This window comes from Otolemur garnettii, unplaced genomic scaffold (assembly GCF_000181295.1).
Source record: "Otolemur garnettii isolate 467f Iridium unplaced genomic scaffold, OtoGar3 scaffold00002, whole genome shotgun sequence".
NCBI lineage: Eukaryota > Metazoa > Chordata > Mammalia > Primates > Galagidae > Otolemur > Otolemur garnettii.
In genome coordinates this window covers 31342407-31365070 of record NW_003852397.1, presented here as the reverse complement: position 1 = coordinate 31365070, position 22664 = coordinate 31342407, and the positions used below count along the sequence as shown (strand labels likewise).

The 22664-nt window shown below is 36.0% G+C and overlaps 1 protein-coding gene across 1 annotated transcript in view; it reads right to left on the bottom strand.

Annotated features, from left to right (window-relative positions):
• Positions 1-5264: 5264 nt before the first annotated feature.
• The window catches only part of MRPL3 (mitochondrial ribosomal protein L3), a 40939-nt gene continuing 23539 nt past the window's right edge, over positions 5265-22664 (bottom strand). Inside the window, exons 7-10 of the mRNA XM_003781702.3 lie at positions 15721-15829; positions 12140-12217; positions 10347-10424; positions 5265-5742 (exon numbers count right to left, since the gene is read on the bottom strand). Coding sequence (XP_003781750.1) covers positions 5590-5742; positions 10347-10424; positions 12140-12217; positions 15721-15829 — 418 coding nt within the window. The 3' untranslated portion in view covers positions 5265-5589. The remainder of the gene's footprint in view (positions 5743-10346; positions 10425-12139; positions 12218-15720; positions 15830-22664) is intronic.

Here is a 22664-nt window from a genome sequence, read left to right as displayed (position 1 = left end):
CCCTGAGATTCCAAGAATTTTGGGCTAGGATTTTAAAATTTCCCTGTAAAGTTCTAATATGCAGCCAGGTAGAGAACCTCTGCATTAGGTAAAGGTAAGACTCACCTTTGTGAACCACCATGGGAATTACCTGTGCCTGACATGTTCCCTCGTGTTCTGTTGTGTGAGTGGCCCTCATCAGAAATGCTCATCTCAACGAGCTGTGAGGGGTAGAACCTTGGGCCTGTCTCTTTGCGGTGTTGTTGTATCTAAAAGTGGGTTTTGGATCATTGAATTGTAACCTTCTTTCCCATGGCAGTGTCCTCACTGGTTGCTGGTTAGAGAAATGAACCCCACAAGCAGGGAGAAGATGCTGCCCGCACTAATTTTATAGGTAAAGAATGTCGAGAGTTTTTATGTAACAGGTCTTTTCCTTATGCATTTTCCTTTTATCAGTAGTTTTTTCCTTACCTACTCGCTCATGTTTTCCTAAATATCCATGTCCTCTGTGGATACTGTGAGCTCCATTCTGTCACTGATGATATTTTAGCAATGGGTTGGCTGTTATTAGTAACCTGTCAAGCTTTCCCTGTTTGAGGAAGGGGAGATAAGCCCGCCTGTCCTCTGCAGGGTAAGGCATCGGATTTAATGCTCCTGCAGTTAGCAGAATAAAACAGGCAGCCAACAGTTCTGAAGCACCCTTGCTTCATCATTTAAATACACTAATATTTGAGATAAGAAAATTTCTTGGATGCCCAAGAAAGCCATTTATTATTATTCACCGTGACATGGCATCAATCATGCAGTCATCCATGAATCTTTGTCAGGAATTTTGTGACAGAATATTTAGTTGGCTCCTTTCCAAATAAAGCAAATTCAGCGCAGTGTCAGAACTTAATGGATGTCTTACCCATTTTCATTAAAACAACAAACTTTCTCAATGCTTTAAAATATACTTGGTGCTCATATAAAGTCTGCTTTTGGAGAATCAAGATCACAATCGCCATTTTCACTCTCCCAGTCAAATGCCAAAGAGAAACATTTATGCACCTTTTGTGCCAAGAAGATTCTTTGGCCGTTGGGTTAAAATCATTCATTTGCTTCTCTGGTGCTAGGGATTGCACTCATTGAGATTGATTTGGCCTGCTTAACTTGAACAGGCCACCTCATTAATCTAAAAAAGATAAAAAACAATGCGTGACACAAACTGCTGTAAGTTCTTTGTAAACAACAATCAAAAGCAGAAAAGTGAATGATGAAATTGAGGCTGGCGACTCTTCCCACTCAGGACTCTGGAGGGAACTGTGACACTTTAAGCGAGTCCTCTCATTTCAGAGAATTCTAGGCAATTGCTGGAGGCAGCATCCAAATTGAGAGTCATTATTTGCCCAGTAAGGCATGCTTTGAGAGAGCACTGTCACTGTTAGTGGACAGGCTTTATAGCAGACAGCGCAATAAAACTAGAAAATGAAGAAGAAACTTCTGTTGTTACAGCAAAGTCAACTTCATGGAAAAGGCCTGAAGGCCGCAGAAAGGTTACCTGTCCTTAGTCAAATAAACTTATGTGAAGAACTTCCTCCTATATAGAAAACGGGTAGCCATCAAATGACACATAGGATTGTAAGGCTTCTAGAGATGTTCCTCCAAGGTGCCCCACAGCATGGGGACCTACTTCTGTGTGCCTGTCTTCAGATGCTCTCTGGGTTCAGCAGTTCAGTGACACAGGTATTAGTAACATGCTCTACGTCATCACTGAAGTACTCTACTGTGAAACTATTTATAAGAACCTAATAAGCAGTACAAGCCCATTCTTCCTGACACATTTCCTGCAAAAGTGGAAAGAGCTTTCCAACTGGTGACTTCTAGGCAGAAAAGGCAGTAATGGAAATTTTCAGAGTAATGTGCATCCTACTAAGGGAATGAAATCAGACATGGAAACGCAATCTTTAAGATTGCAAAAGCGCTGCTATTGACTCTGAGATGTCAGTGTGTCAATGTATATTAACATCTATCTATCTATACATACATGTTTATATATATACACACACATATATTATTTATTTATTTACTTATTTTAACGAAGGGTCTCACTCTTGTGCCGTTGGTACAGTGCTGTGGCATCCTAGCTCACAGCAACCTCAAACTCCTGGGCTCTGGTGACCCTCTTGCCTAAGATAGCTGGGACTACAGAAGCCCACCACAATGCCTGGCTAGTTTTTCTATTTTTAGTAGAGATGGAGGCTCACTTTTGCTCAGGCTGGTCTTGAACTCCTGAGCTCAATTCACCTCAATTTCGAGGCAATTCGCCTGCCTCGGCTTCTCAGAGTGCTAGGATTACAGGTGTGAGCCACTGGTGTCCAATCAACATCAAAATCTTTTAAATTATACCCTACACTTGCTGTATTTAAGAAATGCTTTCATTAATAGTGTTTACCATAGCTGTTATCATCTAATTTTCCCATGCCAGGGCCCACCATAGAGATAGGACTAACTAAAAATCACATTTTACCTTCAGCTATCCCAGCAGGTAAGGTAAACTTCCTTGAAAGGAAGGAGGATGACCAATACTTGATAACTCTTAAAGTAGGTACCTCTTGATCAGACAGCCTTTCTGAGGCCTGAAGAATTATACAAGGTTCAGTATTTCCCTATTTTATTACTATTTAATCACTAATAGCTAGTGTCAATTATGTTGGAACAAATGTCCAATTTGAAAGAAGTTCAGTTACAAAAAGGTTCCCCATTTCAAGATAAAATCTAAAACAATAAATCGAATTCAAGCTCAAATCAAGATCCAGTAGGGCTCCACTGCTGACAACTGAATTGCTTCCACAACTGTCTGGTAGTCACCACTGGTCAGGAGTAGGCTTCTAGTATTGCTTGGGCTCCAGAGAGGTGAGCAGGCCTAGGATGGGGCCATATCCTTCCTATCCATAGTAGGCAGAAGCAGAGACCCAAGGTTCTTCCATTTTTGAGTTGAACATTTGAGGGCTGGTATTCAGGCAAGCTGCTTGTGCTATAGGCAGAAACAGTGACCCAAGGTTCTTAGCAAATCACAAGTGTTTTGCTTCATGTTCGACCAGGTGGTCTCTGGCTCATTAACTGGAGAGAAGGCTTTCTCCTTTTCCATCCAGCTCGGTAGGACACAACTCTGGACATTTCTTCTGGGCCAACCCGTTTGCAGTAATGTGACCCAGATCCTCTTTAATAGTTGGGTAGCTCCGGACAAGGTGCTGGCAGTGGGGAGTGAGTGGAAGATGGAGGCTGAGACTAGATGCTTTGCTCTCTGTCTGGCTCTGAAATACAGAGCTCACATTGTGATCCCAAAAGCTGATTGGAGACTGTCTCCTTAAACCTTAAAAATAGATCCGCAGACCAGTTGCTGACTTGTGACAGATGGGGTGGGTTTGCGGCAGACTCTCTAGTGAAGGTTCCCTGCCTTCTTGAAAACATCTTATTTCTGTTCAATTATTTGCCAAACTGCTCCTTGGCTTTTCCTTCTATCATTTGGCTACACTCATGAGTTGATTCCTTTAAATCTTTGCACAAATACTTAATGCAGGAAAAAGACTTACGTTCTCCCAGCAATCACCGTTTGTCTTACAAGATAAGAGCTTTTTCCTATGCTTTACCAGCAAACTTGATGCATGTGTAAGTTCATTAAAGGGTCCTTTATCAAATGCAGCTAATTAAAGTTCAGACAATTAGGTTTGCCAGCTTGCCACTGTGAGCTTATGTTGGCAGAACTATACAAACAGCTTGGTGTGGTTTCATAACCTTGGTATATCAGTGTCCCACAGCTGTGTTTGTGTCAATGTGTGGCAGTATCTTGCTGAGTGTTCATTATTGTTGTTATGTGTTTTTGTGTGCTACTGTGAGAATATTGGAACTTGAATTAGAGCAACAAACAAATGTTAAATTTCTTGTTAAGTTTGGCAAGAATGTAAGTGAAATCAGGATATGTTAGTCCAAGAGTATGAGAATGCCATTAAGAAAATGGCAGTGAACAAATGGATTAAATGGTTTTCTGAGGAGAGAGAAAGCGTCACTGATGAAGAAAGGTCAGGACAGCTAGTAACAAGCGAAACTGATGGAAACATCGCAAAAATTCACCAAATTGTGTCAAAATCATCAGCTGTGAAAGGATAGCAGATCAAGTAAATATTAGCAGAGAAACAGGGAAATATTTTTTTTTAGACAGAGTCTCACTCTGCTTCCCTGAATAGAGTGCTATGGCTTCATAGCTCACAACCTCCTCAAGCTCCTGGGCTCAAGTGATCGTCTTGCCTCAGTTTTTCTATTTTTAGTAGAGACAGGGTCTCTCTATTGCCCAGGGTGGTCTCAAACTCCTGAGCTCAAGCGATCCACCCACCTGGGTCTCCCAGAGTGCTAGGACTACAGGCATGAGCCACAGTGCCTGGCCGAAACAGGAAAATCCTAACTGAAAACCTTGGTCAACAACTCATGGCTCTGACATCATGACAATGCACCAGCTCCCCTGGCACTGTCTGTGAGGGAGTTTTTAGCCAGTAAACTAATAACTCTTTTGGCATATCCTCCCTACTATTTTACTGAGTGAATTACCTCTCAATTGCCATAAATATTTAATGGATAAGATAAGTACAAATGAAAACTTTAAAAAAGATGTTTTTGGATTTGGATTTAAAGTGAAAATGGGAAAGATATAATATGGCCAGGAAAGCACTACTGCATCTTTTAATACAAATTTATTAGCCATAAATAAATCATGTGGAGACCTAACACAACACTATGATCAATAAGCTTCTCGGCTGATAAAAATCAAGAATCTGGTTTGGAGGAAATTGAGTAGTTAAATGAGATCTGCTTATACTTACATTGTTAAGTTTAATTATTTGTCTTGAGTAGCCATTAATAAATATGTCTTAATTTCTTACAATGAAAAGAAACCCAGAAGCCATTAACATTTTGAGTAACACTTGATTAAGTTTGTTGAATGTACGTACAACTCCTTTTTGAAAGGCATCATAGAAAAATGATTATACCAATCTTACATCTGAGTAATCAAACTAAAAAATAATTACTGCTCCAACAGAAGTGTAAACAGGACCCATAATTAATGATTTTATCTTTCCTTTGTCAGGCCTTCAACATATATTTCTGTAATTCAAATAAAAATCTCACTTACTTTCTTCTTTGAAATGCAAAATAATAAAAGTGAATTTTAGCAAATGGATTCTTTACCCAAATAAGTTGCACCACAGTCCCCTTACGGTTTTCTACTGTATCATGACCACTCTTTCAAAAAAGGTTGACAGATCTTTAATAAAAGTTAAATTTATATACATTTTATCTCCAGAAAGGTGTAGAAAATAATGAAGTCCACGAATTACAAATATTTTGCTAATATGCAAACTGCCAATTTTAGCAAATCCAATCTACTTAATTTATATATGTTTAATAAAGTAATTATTCTAACCAAATCCAACTCAGTGATGAGGGATCTGTCCTTGACAGAGATGACAAGTGTGGTATTGTTGTGACTAGGAAAGAATATAATTTCTGGTTAGATTATTATTCGGGCTCATCAGTGCTCCCAGAATATGTAAGGTTCTGCCAAGTCCAATGATGTCAGGCAAACGTAATAGAAGGTGCACTAGGCTGACACACGTTTTCTTCATACAAATCTTCTGGTAGTTCCTCTTCATCTCCATCAGGAAAATATGTAGGGAATGGTAGATTTTTACAGAAATCCTTATATGCAGGCAGTTTAGAGTCTCTGACCTGAGGGAAAAGGCAAAAAATTTTACTTTAATAAGTACTACCAATTAAGTTATTTAAAGGTAGTCTGTTTTATCTATTATTCATAATCAAAGAATACCTGCTCCTACACTTTCTAATGTGAATAACACAACTGTGATATATAGAGCATAAAAAAGAACTCAGTTAATGCATTCTTTTTATTCCAAAAATCTGATTAAATCAATGACAAAAACTCAAGTTAATCAGCTATTTTATAAGAATAAAAGTCACTAATTATTACTTTACATCTTATCATAACTTATAAATCTCCTAAACAGCCCAAAAGGGTAAGTTATATTCTGAAATTACTACTCAAACATCATTTATATCGATTCATTTTTACCTGACATAAACTATATACCTAATAATTATCTATCTTATTATTTAATAATTTTATTATTTTAATAGATAAATAATTATCTATTTTTTAGTGTCTATTTTGATTACTTTATGTTCTACTTTAGCACAAAAATTTTTTTTTTTTTTTTTTGAGACAGAGTCTCACTATGTTGCCCTTGCTACAGTGCCATGGCATCACAGCTCACAGCAACCTCAAACTCTTGGGCTTAAGCGATCCTCTCGCTTCAGCCTCCCAAGGAGCTGGGATTACAGGCACCCGCCATAACATCTGGTTACTTTCTTATTGCAGTTGTCATTGTTGGTTTAGCTGGCCTGGGCACCAATAACTACTGAGCTGCAGGCACTGAGCCAATATAGCACAGATATTTTGAGCTGAGGTTAATAAAAAACCCTTATTAGTATTTTTGTTAATCTTGACTCTAAAAGTACCTAACCAAAAATATGATCTTTTATTAAGAAAATTAGCTTACATTTAGTAAACAGCATTCTTATTTGGAAGATAAAGACAGAATTATATTTGGCAAAAACAGTAAGAGACCTGTAAGTCTTTGTAGGAGCCTTATTAACTCTTTGTGCTCTAAAAAAGAATTCAAATTATATCTGTGAATTCACAGACCAAAGAATTTGAGTATAGATATTAATGTGATCTAAAATGTTAGATTTTATTTTTAGAAAACATTATTGGGTTCTTTAAAGCTTCTGACTCATTCTACAGCCTTCATTCATAGTGAAATTAAAAAATGATTACATGTAATTATATACACAGAGTAAAATAAGCCATAATCAGTTTGGCAATAAGAAATGAATAATTTAGTTGAAATAAGCACACAGCTGCTAAGAACAGTTAAGTACAGAAAAACAGATCTATTTTAATCTCTAATGACTGTTTCAAGAAATTATTAGTAAGTTGCCCAGGAGAAAATAAACTTGTTTAGTTTTTTTCCCCCTAATTCATTAATCTTAGGTTGAGCCACAACTAGGAAAAAAATATTTTTACGAATTCAAACTTTTTTGGTATTTAACACCGAAAATAAACCCAAGCAAAAAGCCAATCATAACAAAACTTTGTGCTAATCTGATGAATAAAAATTAGTCATTAATGTCTCAAAGAACTACTTCTCAGTTGTTTCTACACTTCTAAAATCCATTACACTTGAGGAATATTTTACATAACAAAAGTATGTATCCAACTGTAAATGCTACAGTAGTGGAATTCTTCAATTTGAAATAAAAATGATGACATCTAAGTCTTTTTTGTCTTGGTGGCTCTAAAGTTGAGGGTCTGAAGTCTGTAGCCCATCTTTAACAAATGCGTAAGATTTGGTGTGTACTTAATCCTACCCCAGCCTTTATTATCTTCCTGCCTTCACCAAGACTCAACTATCTATCTCATTCTTTTTATAATTATGTCTACTGGCAAACCAGTTTAAGTCTTTTAAGGAAAGATGGGGAAAGAACAGGCAATAAATCCAAGCAAAACTGAAAATAAATTTTACGTATGAGAACACAGGAATGAGCACAAATGAATAGAATTTAATAACATTGACTACATTATGCTGTAAACAACAGTTCTTTAGGCTCTCGTAATATATTTAGTGAATCCAAATTAGCAAAAATCTTATGCTAATTAAGCAGGATGATCATTCCTAAGACTCTCTTTACTAACTATGGAATCTAAAAAAAATAAAATAAAATCTTGGTAGCTCTGTACTCTGACCTCCTCGGAGGTAAGTGGATGTTAATGAAACAACCTGCCCTCTGAGGAGTGGCTCAATCTCCAGGGGCAAAGAGGGCCTTATTTCCATGCTATGGGATCACTGGAGAAATGAAACAATGGGGGTGAAAAGACAAACCCATAAGTCACTTCCCAGAGCCACATGTCAATGTTAGAGACAGACATTTGTTTAAGGTTAGTTATGTAGGTACTATATTTTGAAGATTTTTCTTTTAGTATAGAGTTCTCTTTTTAAATCAAAATGTGTTTGTTATAAGTATATTTACTAGTTTGATAACAGATCAAAGTGGACTAGACATTGCTCTGATGACTTGTTTGTCAAAATACATTTAGACCCCTCTTTCAGAACTATCTTCAGTGTACTTTCTGAATATTTTTAGTGATGGTGAATCATCACTGGTTGAGTAAGTAGACTGAGGTTTTGAAAATAATCTTTTATTGCAGTGGTCAGTAAATATGAATACTAAATGTTGCTGGTTATAAACTATCTGTAGGCCAAGTACAATGGCTCATGGACTGCTTGAGCTCATGAGTTCAAGACCAGTCTGAGCAAAAGCGAGACACTGTCTCTACTAAAGATGGAAAAACTGAGGCAAGAGGACTGCTTGAGCCAAAGACTTGGAGTTTGCTGTGAGCTATGACACCCTAGCCCCTTCCCCTAAATCTGTAACAACCACAACATAATATCACTGTACATTCTATAGCTTTTCAAGATAATTGAACTATTCATCCTTGTTGGTGCCAAACAAGACGCTAAGATGGTACTTCACAAGTTGCAGCAGTGGTTAAGGCGCAGCTAGAAATCAAGCCTAGAAATCTTTATGCAGTAGAACAGGCAGAAAAGGAGGACTTGACATTTAGAAATTAATCTGCTATACAGTATAACTGTATTACAGAAAATAATCTCTCAACTTTTTTCTCTTTTATTAGATTATGATATTCATAATCTGTAACCTGGAATGTGGAGCTAGGGACACATTTAATTATGAAGGCAAAATGTTATGAGAAGTACAATGACACCCTGCTGGCTTCAACTACCTGTCAGAGAAGGCTATAAACCCACTTAAAAGTAAAAACAAAAAAACTTTTCAAAAATTTATCAAATGCATTTTTCATTAAGAAAAATGAGAGCAATAATTTAAAAGTAAAACTTTTATTTATTGTAAGAGTAAAAATAATTACACTTTATATTAGTAATGGAACCTATTTTAAAAAGAGAGACGATATAGGGAAACACCAAATAAATCTGAGGTTTAAGTTTAAATTTTATTTTTTGCTGAAATTATTGTTGGAAAATCAACGAAGAATATACTTCTGGATATAGCTGACATCACTTCTAATATAGATTTATTTTCAGAATGGGAGATGAAAAACTCTAAAGTCAGAGAATTTGTACGTTGGCCTAAATCCCAGACAGAATTACTTATTTTATATTTTATGTGATTAAAGTAAATCTCTGAGAGCTTAAGAGTTTTTCTTAAAATCTATCTATATGTTTTTATTACTTTGTTTTAGAATTCTAAAATAAAAATACATATTTTAAGAAAAGCACTTAAAAGTGTAATTACAGCTGTGGCCAATAATAATAATAAACCTCCCTCTAAAATGTCTACCTTTTACCATCACAAGAAAGTACAAGAAAGTAACTTACATATTTCCAGTTCCTTTGTCAAAGGACTCTTTAGAAAAGCTAAAATGTTGTCTTTTTATAATTAAGATTCAACTGTACATATTTATGGAGTGCCATATAATGTTCAATACAGGTGTATACTGTATAATGAGCCAATTAGGGTAATAAGCACATCAATCAGTCTAAACATTGACCATTTCTTTGTGGTGATAACATTCAAAATCCTTTCTTCTAGGAATCCTGAAATATATAATTTGCTATAGTCACCTACTGTGTAACAGAACATCAGCACTTATTCTAACCCTAACTTTGTACCTGTTGACCAACCCTCTCTTTCCCTCTACCATTTTCTAGCTTCTGATGGCCAATGTTCTGCTCTTTGTTTCCATGAGATCAACTTTTTGAGATTCCACATTAGTGGGATCACGTGGTACTTGTCTTCCCACGGCTGGCTTATTTCACCTACGATAATGTCCTCCAGGTTCATCCATGGTGCCACAAATGACAGAATTTAATTCTGTACATGGCTGAATAGTACTCAGTACACACCCATACCCCATATTTTCTTTACCTGTTTATCTGAAGATGGGTACTTCAAAAAGCCAAAATGATCTTTTTTGAAAAGACAGCTATTTTTGGCAATAATTAGCCTAGTATCCTCCTTATGGTCACTACAAGTTTTTGGTTTTATAGACATAAGATATACTTTACCTTGTGTATTTTTTTCATTCAGGTGCAAGAAAAAATCAGCAGAGAACATGTGGAAAAACAGTTATTTATTTTTAAGCTATATATAAGAGTCAAAGGAGAATTTGTGGCACATGTCTATATATATGAACAATGTGAAAAAGCTATACATACCTTTACTAAACAATTTTTATGTCCAGGTACTGAGCCATTTACATAGATTATATTGTGCTTTGTGTTTATTCTCCATACCTAAAGAATAAAACCAAACTTTGAGAGTTAAACATTTGAGAACATACTTGTATTAAAAGAATGTTACTAAAAGCTGAGGATGTAAGCAGCCTGTAAAGTAATACTCATATTAGCACTTCAAAATGATGAATAAAAATTGAAAAACTTCAAATCCTATGGTGACTTGTAATGTAAGATTATCACAGATACATCTTAATGGAAATGGTAGAAAGTTCATTTTAAATGGAAATATGACTGAATAAACAAGACCACTTAGATATGTTGGGCCTCTTAAGAATAATAAATTGAAATTCAACTTTATTTTTAGTTAGTACTAGCTTGCTGTAACTAGAAACTGGAGAAGCCACAACTTCACTGGTTCTAATTTCTGAAATAAATGAGTTAAGCAGATTGTCCTCAAACAGATCTGCATGTGGAGAAAAAACTTACACAAATGGGAGAGAACTGACCGGTAAAGAAATGGGACTGAGAAAGTATTTGGAAAAGAAATTGAGTTCAACTCACGGATCATATTTAATAATGGGTGTTACATACTATAAGAATCTTATACACATAGAAAAACTAAGGGTAGACAAACAGACGGTCTCTGGTAAGAATAAAAGAAAAAATTTCCTAGATTTAATTATACAGAAGTTGAAAAACTTCTACTGGTCAAAATTCATTAATAAAATACATCTAAAATAGAGACAGGGGAACATACACCAAAATGTTTGATTATCTTTGGGTGTTGTTCTTTTATTTTTGAGACAAGAGTCTCACTTGTCGCCCTGGGTAGAGTGCTATGTCACAGCTCACAGCAACCTCAAACTCTTAGGCTCAAGTGATCCTCTTACGTCAGCCTCCTGAGTAGCTGGGACTACAGAAGTCTGCCACAATGCCCAGCTATTTTTCTAGACAAGGTCTCAATCTTGCTCAGATGGTCTCGAATGCCTGAGCTCAGCCAATCTACCTGCCTCAGCCTCCCAGAGTGCTAGGATTTCAGGCATGAGCCACTGCACCTGGCCCAGATGTCTTTAAGCGGCTTATTTTCTTCTTTGTACAAACATTAAGTTGTTTGTTTTAATAAAATAATATAATTATACAGCACCCATTATAGTACAACTCATTTTCACTTACATATTACATATATTTCTCAAATTTGTAGAAATGGAACTTAATTTCTTCCCCTTTAAATATATATTTGTAAAAATGGATGTATACTACAACCCTTTTTTAATGCTGTTTTCTGCCCTATTTTAATTGTCTTCTCTCCTTCTTACCCAAATCTACCTCTGTCTACTTACACATTTGATATATCATTCAAGATGAGCTAGTATATAACCTTCTACTTTTCTCTGTGATCATCTAATAGTACAGCAACATACAGAAGCAGGGAGCTTTTGTTCATTCTTTTATAAAGAGAGAACTATACTATACCTGATGCTCTGAATCTTATCTTTCATGCCAAGAAAAAAAAAAAAAATCTTGTGGAAATCTTCCACGTTAAGAGACCTAATTTTTTTCTTTTTAGCAACTGCATTTTCCTTATAGATTTCTACTCTACTACTGCCACTGTAACGTACAACCATATAAACATACACAGAATTCAAGCATCCTCTGCTCCTAGTAACTATAAAGTCTATTAGAGTAATCAGAAACAGATTGAATACACGTGCTGGTGCCTCTGCATGTAGCTAATTTAACTGTTCCTAAAAATAACCACTTTAGAAACTTACCTTCAGTCCATATGCTGTCCTGTCTACGTTCCCCATTTTCCCAGGCATTTTAGTTCCAGGCCAGACTCTGGCAATATCCTAAATGAGATAACCAAAGTTAACACTTTTAAGTACTCTCAAATTCAAACAGTACTGATCAAACCACAATGTGAACTCAGAGAAATTATTAAAATGTTTTGTAATTTCTTCCTGTTCTGCTGGGCCCCAGGAAAGATCTAAATGTCAATTTGGACACATTTACTTCTAGAGGATTTCCTTTCCAAATTCGACTAGACTGAGCCTAGTCAAAAAATAATGACTAGAAAATAGATTGAAGAGAAAAACTCAGTAACAACAAAGTAGTAACTGACAAAATACTAGCTGAGATAGGAAAGAGAAAAAAACATATACACACATCACAGCATCATTCAGAGAAAAACATGGAATGACTTGGCCTGTTTTCAACTAATCTTTATTCACTGATGTAAAAGATGCCCCACACTGCTGATGCTAGAATGGCCCTACCCCTCGTTTCTTGATGTTTTGATTTGCTTGAACAAAATGATTAAAGAGTTAGTTATCAGAATTTTGAGTTTGGCTAGTCCAAATTTTCTTTGATTCACGTAAATCAAATACCTTCACAAAGTCTCTGATTTTGGCTCTGACAATAGATAATACTTCTACATCTAAAGCAGAAAATCCAAATTATATCTAAAATAGAAAAGCTTCTCACAACACATGAATCCTTAGAACAGCCTTTCTCAACCTGTGGGTTGCGACCCACAGGAACTGTATTAAAGGGCCGTGGCATTAGGAAGGTTGAGAACCACTGCCTTAGAATATAAACACTTTTCAATCATCTGCTCTCACATTAGTAAGTGAACCTCCCAGTGGAAGTGGCTCATCACAGCATTAAGAGTTGTTTAATATGTATCCAATATAGCTTAAAAGACAATCCTGAGTATTTCTTTTCCTTTGTGCCTTACATTTGTTTTCTGCATGCATGCGTATGCCCAAGTAAATACATACTTAAACTCAAATGTAACACTATATGGTTCATTCTAATTTCCCCCCTTCATATTTTTTTTAGCTCTTTATTTTTTTTAATTAAGTCATATACACACAGATCATGAGTACATTTATGTATATGTGGGGTACAATGTGTTGAATTTTTTAATACAATTTGACGTACTGCTTATATCAAACTAATTAATATAGCTTTAGCCTCATTTACTTGGTTATTGTGTTAAGACTTTTATGTTCTACACTTGATAGATTTGTCTTGTACCCTTGCAATATGTTCCATAGGTGTGGTCCCACCATTTACCCTCCCTCTACCACCCCACCCCACTCCATTTCTCTCTTTCCATGAATGGATTAATAAATTGCGGTATATGTCTACTATGGAATACTATGCAGCCTTTAAAAAGGACAGAGACTTTACCTCTTTTATGTTTACATGGAAGGAACTGGAACATATTTTCCTGAGTAAAGTATCTCAGGAATGGAGGAAAAATGTACTCCAATGTACTCAGTACTTCTATGAAACCAACTTATATTTACTCACACTTTCTTATGAAAGCTAGAACACAACTGTACCCTCTTCATATTTTAATGCTCTTTTCCAATAGCGTGAAGCCTGTCTGCTGTTGTCAATATATATGCTTCCCTGCTCAATACTACAACTTATAGAAAATTAGTTTAGAATTCTGATACTACTGCAAAAACTAAATTAGAACTCAACTTTTGTACAAAGTACATTTTAAATTTAGTCTAGATGCTTCTCAACTAACAATGGAGGCCTGATAAGCCCTCTGTTGAAAATATCATATGAAAATGCATTTAACAGACCTAACTTGCCAAATATCCTTAGCCTAGCTACCTTGTATGTGTTCTAAAAACTTAACACTAGCTATAATTGAGCAAAATCACTTAACATTGCCTATTTTATAACAAAGTGTTGGGTTATCTCATGTAATTTATTAAATACTGCATTGTGAGTGAAAAACAAAATGGTTGCATGGGTGACTGGAAAGTAGTTTCTGTGATAAATGCCTGTCACTTTCATATCAATGTAAAGTCGTTTTAAGTTGAAACATCATTAAGTTAAGGACCACATTACTGTGTTCAGAAGTTGCTTTAGTGTTTTCTCTCCCTCTTTAGCGTGGTTATGTTATTCATGTGAAAGAGTTGGATTCATTTACTAATGATAGTCCATTTTGCATTTTCCCCCTTATCTGCTTTTATTTTAAATATGTAAAACACTAACATGGTTCCTAAAGTACACCTAAAGAAGTGTCACTCTTGTAATACCTAAATTCTTCCACACTGTTTCAACCCATCTCTTGCAGGTAAACAATCTCATTCACTTCTAGTTTATCCTTTTAGTTCTTTTTCTAAAAATAAGTAGAAAGCATGTATATTTCCTAATGTCTTGCAAATCACTTCCTTGTTTCATAGTGACCTTCTCATTGTTCTCTTCATCTACATCAGGCATCCTCGAACTACAGCCCTCGGGCCACATGCAGCCTACCTAGGACATTTATCCAGCCTGTTGGGTGTTTTTGCTGTCTCTGCCTGTCCTGCTTAGCAGGCGACTCAACCCACGGCCTGCAGTCCAGCCCTCCAACGGTCTGAGGAACAGTGAACTGGCCCCCATTTAAAAAGATTGAGGACCCTGAGCTATATAGTATTCTATTGAGTAGATGTGCCATAGTTTATTAATCCAAACTCCAAAGGTGTGGACATTTACGCTTATAATTATAAATAATATTGCAATGATTAAATTTGTATAAATGCATTTTTGAGAGACCACCTTGAGTGGAAATTCCTAAAAGCAGGATTGCTGCATCAAAGGTAAATGCATGTGTAATTGTGATACTGCCACATTCCCCTTCATATTTTGTATTCCCATCAGTGATATAGGAGAGTGCCTGTTGCTATTTCTTGCCAAGAGAGTGACAAAAATTAAACAGCTTTATGACACAATCTGCTAGGTGAGAAATTATCTTAGAACAACTTTAATCTGTGTTTCTCCTATTATGAGAAAAACAGAATATATTATCAACCTTTAGAGAAAGATCTTGTATTACACTGATGCACCAAATCAGAATAAAATTCCTCTAGCCTCCTTATGCTATGCCTTTGGAAGAATAGGACTGAATTAGCAATACAAAGAATCCCCTCTATTTCTTTCGCTCTTACTGTTCCTCTTTCCTTCTTTCTCCCTGTACTATGATATTGTCCTTGACAATCTTCTTGGATCCTTTAAGGCAAAAAGAAATCTGGGAAGGAGCAAGTAGGGCAGGTGGAATAGCACTGTAACCCCTGATTTCTGCAGTCAACTTCAGAGTACACGTCAGGAAACAGAAGGGAACAGGAAAGTAGGTCAAAAGGTATTGAGGACTAGTGGTTAAGTATGTGAGATATAAAAGTCTGGCTTTGGAAAATGAGTGAGGCCAGAACCTACAAAAAGGGTGACAAGTACTTGGATCCACCTGGAATCAGATTAAATTTATGTGACTTGATCTCAAGGACCTAAGCACTTCATGTGCAGAAGATGAATATTTAGCATTAAAAAGAACATCACTAATTATACTCACACCAGTTGCAATAGCTCCAGGCCTCCTGTGGGTTTTTGTTTGACCATGCGTAGCAGGCTGGCCTTTAAATCCCCATCTTTTCATGACGCCTTGAAAACCTTTACCAATCCTGAACAAAACAAACTTTAGAATTTATATAATGAACAGAGCATAAAATATTCCCAATTGTACACTTTCTTGATAGTACCTTAGAGTTTTAACAAAGCTTCTTATCTAAATAACTAGAAAAAGCTATACAAGTAAAATTGCAAATGAACATTCCTTTATCTCTGTCCTGGTTTCCTCCCTTTACAGGAGTCTAATTCTATATAAAGTGATTAATTCAAGATTGTGAGACAACAGCAAGCTAAGCACAGGGAGCTTTATCTAAACAGGGAATTTTATCAGCGTAATCCTGTGAAGATGGCACAGTAAAAAGTAGTAAAGTTGTACAGCACTCATAGTAGATACGGCATGCAGCCACTAAGACGGACCCCACCACCTGGTACTAATGCTCTTGCTCAGTCCCCTTTCCCTTGAGTCTGGGTGAATGTAGTGCCACAATTCTAATGAATAAAATACAGCAAAAGTGACGAGATGTCATTTCTGAGATTTGGTTACAAAGAAACTTCAGCTTCTACTTTGGACTCTTCTGTTTACTAGGCTCTGAAGGAAGCCAATTGCCATAGTGTAAGCTGTCCTACAGAGGGGTGTGTTGTGGGGATGTGTCCAGCCAACAAATAAGAACCTGAGGTCTATGAATGGCCATGTTAGTGCATGTGGAGGCAGATTCTCCCCAGGTTGAACCCTGAGATAACTGCAGCCCTGAATGATGCCTTCATTGCAGCTTTGTGAGAGCCTAAGCCAGAGATGCTTAGGTAAATTGTACTGGGATTTCTGATCACAGAAAATGATGAGGTAATAAATGTTTTTTATTTTAAACTGTTAAGTTCAGGGTAATGTGTTAGGCAGCAATAGATACTGGTATAACAGAGGGCTATATAAAATATATTAAAAAGTAATAATGCTTTAAATACTGAGCAAGTTTTTTTTTTTTTTTTGAGACAGACTCTCACATTGTCACCCTCAGTAGAGCGCTGTGGCGTTATAGCTCACAGCAACCTCAAACTATTGGGCTCAAGTGATTCTCTTGTCTCAGCCTCCCAAGTACCTGGGACTACAGGTGTCTACCACAATGCCCAGCTATTTTTAGAGACAGGAGTCTCTCTCTTGCTCAGTGTGGTCTCAAACCCTAGAGCTCAGACAATCTACTTGCCTTGGCCTCCCAGAGTGCTGAACAAGTTTTGTTTTAGAAGATACCATATGGATCTTGGTCTCAAGGCTGAATAGGAAGTGACTGGAGAAATAAAATCTAATAACCTAAAATTTCATTTTTAACTGAAATCACTCTAGTTCAAATTCTATTAACTAAGAAACATTACATGATGCAGGAAGAAAGCAAACACAAGGTTCTGGCATTAGTAAACTCAACACACTAGGTATAGAAGGTACGTACCTCTACATGCCGAAGGCCATATATGGCAAAGCCACAGCTAACATCATGTTCAACATACTCAAGTCAGAAACAACACTAGGATGCCTCCTTTCACCACTTCTATTCAACACAGTACTAGAAGTCTTAATGCAATTAGGCAAGAGGAGGAAATAAAGGCATCCAAATTAGAAAGGACTAAGTCAAATTGTCCTTATTTACAGATTAGATAATTTTATACATAGAAAATCCTAAGACTTAACCAAAAAACTGTTAGAATAAAGGTGCAGAATACAAAATCAACACACAAAGATCAGTGTTTCCAAAAAAATAAATAAAAAAAAAAACCCAAAACAAACAAACAAGAAGAATTGACTTGGCGCCTATAGATTAAGTGGCTGGAGTGCCAGCCATGTATACTGGAGCTAGTGCTTCAAATCCAGCCTGGGTTTGCCAAACAATAATAACTACAACCAAAAAATAGCCAGGTGTTGTGGTGGGCACCTGTAGTCCCAGATACTTGGGAGGCTAAGGCAAGAGAACTGCTTAAGCCCAGGAGTTTGAGGTTGCTGTGAGCTGTGACGCCACAGCACTCTACCCAGGGCGACAGCTTGAGACTCTGTCTCAAAAAAAAAAAATCAGTGTTTCTACATGCTGAATAGTATACTATCTCAAAAAGAAATCAAGAAAATTCCACCTACAATACATATAATAATAAAAACCCCCCCCTAGGAATAAACTTAATAGATACGGCATGCAGCCACTAAGATAGAAAGAAACTGAAGAGAATGTGGCGTGCCTGTGGCTCAAAGGAGTAGGGCACTGGCCCCATATGCCAGAGGTGGCAGGTTCAAACCCAGCCCCAGCCAAAAACTAAAAAAAAAAAAAAAAAAAAAAAAAGAAAAAGAAAAGGATACAAATTGGAAAGATATCCTATGTGCATGAACTGGAATAATTAATATTGTTAAAATGGCCAAACCATCCAAAGTTACTTAGAGATTTAATGCAATTCCTAGCAAAATAATAGTAATATTCTTTACAGAAGTAGAAAAAAAATTCTACAATTCATATGAAACCACAAAAGAGCCTGGATAGCCAAAGAAATCCTGAGCAAGAAGAACAAAGCTGGAGGCATCAGACTAACATCATATCCAACTTCAAAACATACTACAAAGCTATAGTAACCAAAACAACATGATATTGGCACACAGAACAACAAACAGAATAGAGTCTGGAAATAAATCCATACATTTATGGTCAACTGATTTTCAAGACAGGTGCTAAAATCACACACTGGGGAAAAGACAGTCTCTTCAATAAATAATGCTTGAAAAATTGGATATCCATACGCAGAAGAATGAGACTAAACCCCCCACATCTCACCATATACAAAAATCAACCCAAAATGGATTAAAGACTTAAATGTAAAACCCCAAAATACAAAACTACTAGAAGAAAACATAGGGGAAATGTTTCACAATATTGGGTTGGGCAAGGATTAAATAAGATCTCAAAAGCTGAGGCAACAAAAGCAAGGATAGACAAATGAAATTACATCACTAAAAAGCTTTTTGCAAAGCAAAGGAGAGAATTAAGACTGAAGAGACAACCTAAAGAACGGGAGAAAACGCTTGCAAAGTATCTGACAAAGGGTTAATATACAGAATATAAAAGGAATTAAAAAAACTCAACTGCAAAAACCCAAATAACCTGATTAAAAATGGCCAAAGACTTCAAGAGACACTTCCAAAGAAGACATATAAATGGCCAACAGGTACATGAAAAAATGCTCAACATCACTAGTCATCAGGAAAATGCAAATCAAATCCATTATGAGATACCATCTCATTCCAGTTAGAATGGCTACTATCAAAAAGACAACATACAAATGGAACAGTAAACATAAGCAAAATGCTCAACTGATCATTAATCATCAGGGAAATGCAAATTAAAACCACAATGAGATATCATTTCACCTCATCAGAACAGCCATTATTAAAATGTCAAAAATATAGCAGATGTTGGCATGGATATGATAAAAAAGGAACACTTATACACTGCTGGTGGGAATCCATTAAATTAGTATAGCCTCTATGGAAAACAGTACAGAGATTCCTCAAAGAATTAAAAGAAGCTACTATTTGATCTAGCAATCCCATTACTGCATATCTGCTCAAAAGACCAGAGGTCATTAGATCAAACACACACACTTGTATGTTTATTGTAGCACAATTCACAATTGCAAAGACATAAAATCAACCTGTGCCCATCACTTTGTAAGTGGATAAATAAAATGTGGTGTGCATGTATACTGTGTATATATATATCTACACTACCCTGTGGAATACTACTCAACTATAAAAGCAATGAGATAATGTCTTTTGTCACAACCTAGATGGAACTGGAGACCATTACCCTAAGTGAAGTATCTCAGGAAGGGGAAAACAAATACTTAAAAATGGAAGCAAAATGCTGGTTTACACAAAGTAGTATGTATAATGGACACTGGAAACTAAGAAAGGGGGAGGGTGGGAAAGGGCTAAGGGATCAAAAGTTACCTACCAGGAACAATGTACACTATACACAATTCAGGTAAAAGCCCTGAATAGTGTACACTATACACTAATACCCTGACTTCATTACTATATAATTCACCCATGCTGCAAAAAACACTTGTACCTCCAAATCTATTGGGAAGAAAAAAAAAGGACAAAAGAAAGAAAGTGTTGGGGAAGATGTGGAGAAAAGGGACCACTTACATAGTATTGGTGGGGATGTAAATCAGTACAGCCATTATGGAAAACAGTATGGAAGAGGGCCTCAAAAAGTTAAAAACAGAACAATCCCACTACTGGGTATGTATCCAAAAGAAATGATATCAGTATGTTGAAGAGATGTACCTGCACTCCCACGTTTACTGAAGCAGTCAGTATTCACTCACAATGGCCAAGATATGGAATCAACCTAAGTATCCAACAACAGATGAATGCAACAGAAAATGTGGTACATAGTACAATGGAATATCATTCAGCTATTAAAACAAATCCTATCATTTGTGACAACATGGATAAGTCTAGAGGACATTTTTAAGGAACCTAAGCCAGGCACAGAAGAAAATACTGCATGATCTCACTCATATGTGGAATCTAAAAAAGTTTTCAGAAGTAGAGAATATAATAATAGTCACCAGAGGTTAAGGAGAGAATAAAGACAGGGAGAAGCTGGTCAATGCGTAGTTACAATTAGATAGGAGTAAATTCTGATGTTCCATTGTACAGGAAGGGGACTGTGGCTAGCAGTAAAGAAGCTAGCTATTACTACTAGTGTACTCTTCAAGGATCAAAAGGAAAAGATTATGAAAATCATGTTATTTCCATAAGTACTTTGCTATGCACTTAATGAAGAATTATCAGAGAGCAATGGATTGAAGAAAGCCCATATGGATAATACAACTTATTTCAGATAAATCAAGAATATAAAAACAATTATGATTAAGTGTAGACCCTAACAGATTAAGTATTATCCACTCATAGGTCAAAAGTTATTTGTATATCAATAATTTAAATGTAGCTTACAACACTTCCTTTACAATAATCAAGAAAACACAAAACTTATGATGTGTACATGATTTTTTTCACCCTGAAAACTCAGAAATAAAAAATTAAAATAATGCTTATTCCTGATCAAAGAACTAAAAATGGCAATTTAATATAAATTGAGTGAAAACCCACTAACTAATTTTATAAAGAGATTAATATCTAAGACGAGAACATAAGATACTAAAATATTTCACTAAAATTATACCTCAGAAATTTAACAAAATAGTTTCACTTTACACTGAATTTTAGAGCATACTTGGAAAGTAAATAGCTTGGCAGTTTAAAAATTAAAAAGTAAACACCTAAAGAGTCATTTGAACTTATGATATCATTTGGCAAATAACATTAAAAAAAAAAAAAAAAAGGAGAGAGGGACTGGTAACACTAACCTAAAATGAACATGTTTTCAAAATACCACACTGTAACCCTAAGCCATTCTTGGTGGAAAGTTTACTGGTGCTTTCTAAGTTCTAAAACTGATTTATCTTTTAGTTAAAAAGAGAGAATGTGAGTTCATGCACCAACAAAACACATGCCAGGTAAATTACAGAAGATAATTTAGCTCATTTTAAGAGTAAATGATTATAAGATGAAAGTACTATATTCTGAAAGTGCTAATTATCTGTTGGTTAATTACAGATTGTTTTTCAATCCAGTTCCAGAATACGTCATGTCGTTATGTTGTGTACAATGGAAACCTCTTCAAAAACCTTTAAACAAAAGGATAAAACACAAATAACACGACAAATTATTGGCTGAATTCAGATTAGGGAGAATAAGGTGCACCTGTTGATCCATGGGTGGTGCAGGTATTTATACTATTACTCCTCCTAGTTGTCATCCAGCGTGAGATAAAAGAAAAGAACTTATCTATACCCAGCATATCCAGGCACCTTTCAAATATAAAGTTTTCACAGGTCACATAAAATGAAATCGTCACTTTATCAAAAATAACATACAAAAGATAATATACATGGCTTCTATCCCTCAACCTTTTCCACTGCAGTTTTTAATTAATGACAGTTCCCCAAAAATCAAACAAAAAAGCTCAAATCAGAAAGAATTCAATGTTTGATATATCTGAAAATTAAGAAAACATGAAAAATGTATTTTACTTAGAACATTTGTACTTGTTAAACCAAAAATTCATCCAAAAATCCTGAAGTATTATTTAACGCAGGAAATTTTATTGCCCTTATTTTCTCAGTCCATTTCCTCTTAGTACACTTTGTGCCTGAAGGGTAGGGACTGTGTATTACTTATCCTTTCTTTGGTGCCCAGCCTAGAGAAGTCAGAGTACAACTGTAGTAAAATTGGCTACAACTGTGTAACAGGACAAAAGAGGATTAGTTTCCTTTATACTTCCTCTGGTTTCCCAACGTTGTGTAATGGGCATAGCCTTTATGCCCGTTTTAAAAGATAGCATAGAGAAAAGGGGAGAATCTTAAAGGAATGAGTGTTTCCTACTGCATTCTATAAATCTCTGGAGACTTCAACTATGGGAATTTCATTCTCTTGCCTTATTGTGATAAATGCCTCAATGTTTACCAGCAGAGACACAGGTTTAAATATAAATCCATCCTGTATTTCCTTACTTTGTGAGAAATGGCTTTTCATTACATAATTCTAGATATATTTACATATGGGGACAAAACTAAACACCCACAGGCTGAAGAGTGACTACACACTTGCTTAAACCATCCATTCTGTATCCTCTGAGAAGTTTCTCTAAAATCCCCATCTCGAGTCTCTCCCTCAATACTGGCTTCTCCTACCTCTTCCGCCTTTATATCCTCTTTCTTTTCCTTTTTGGGAAGCAAACTGCCTCTCCACTCCTCCACTATGCACTTTCTGCAATCCATCCTCCTCTCCAA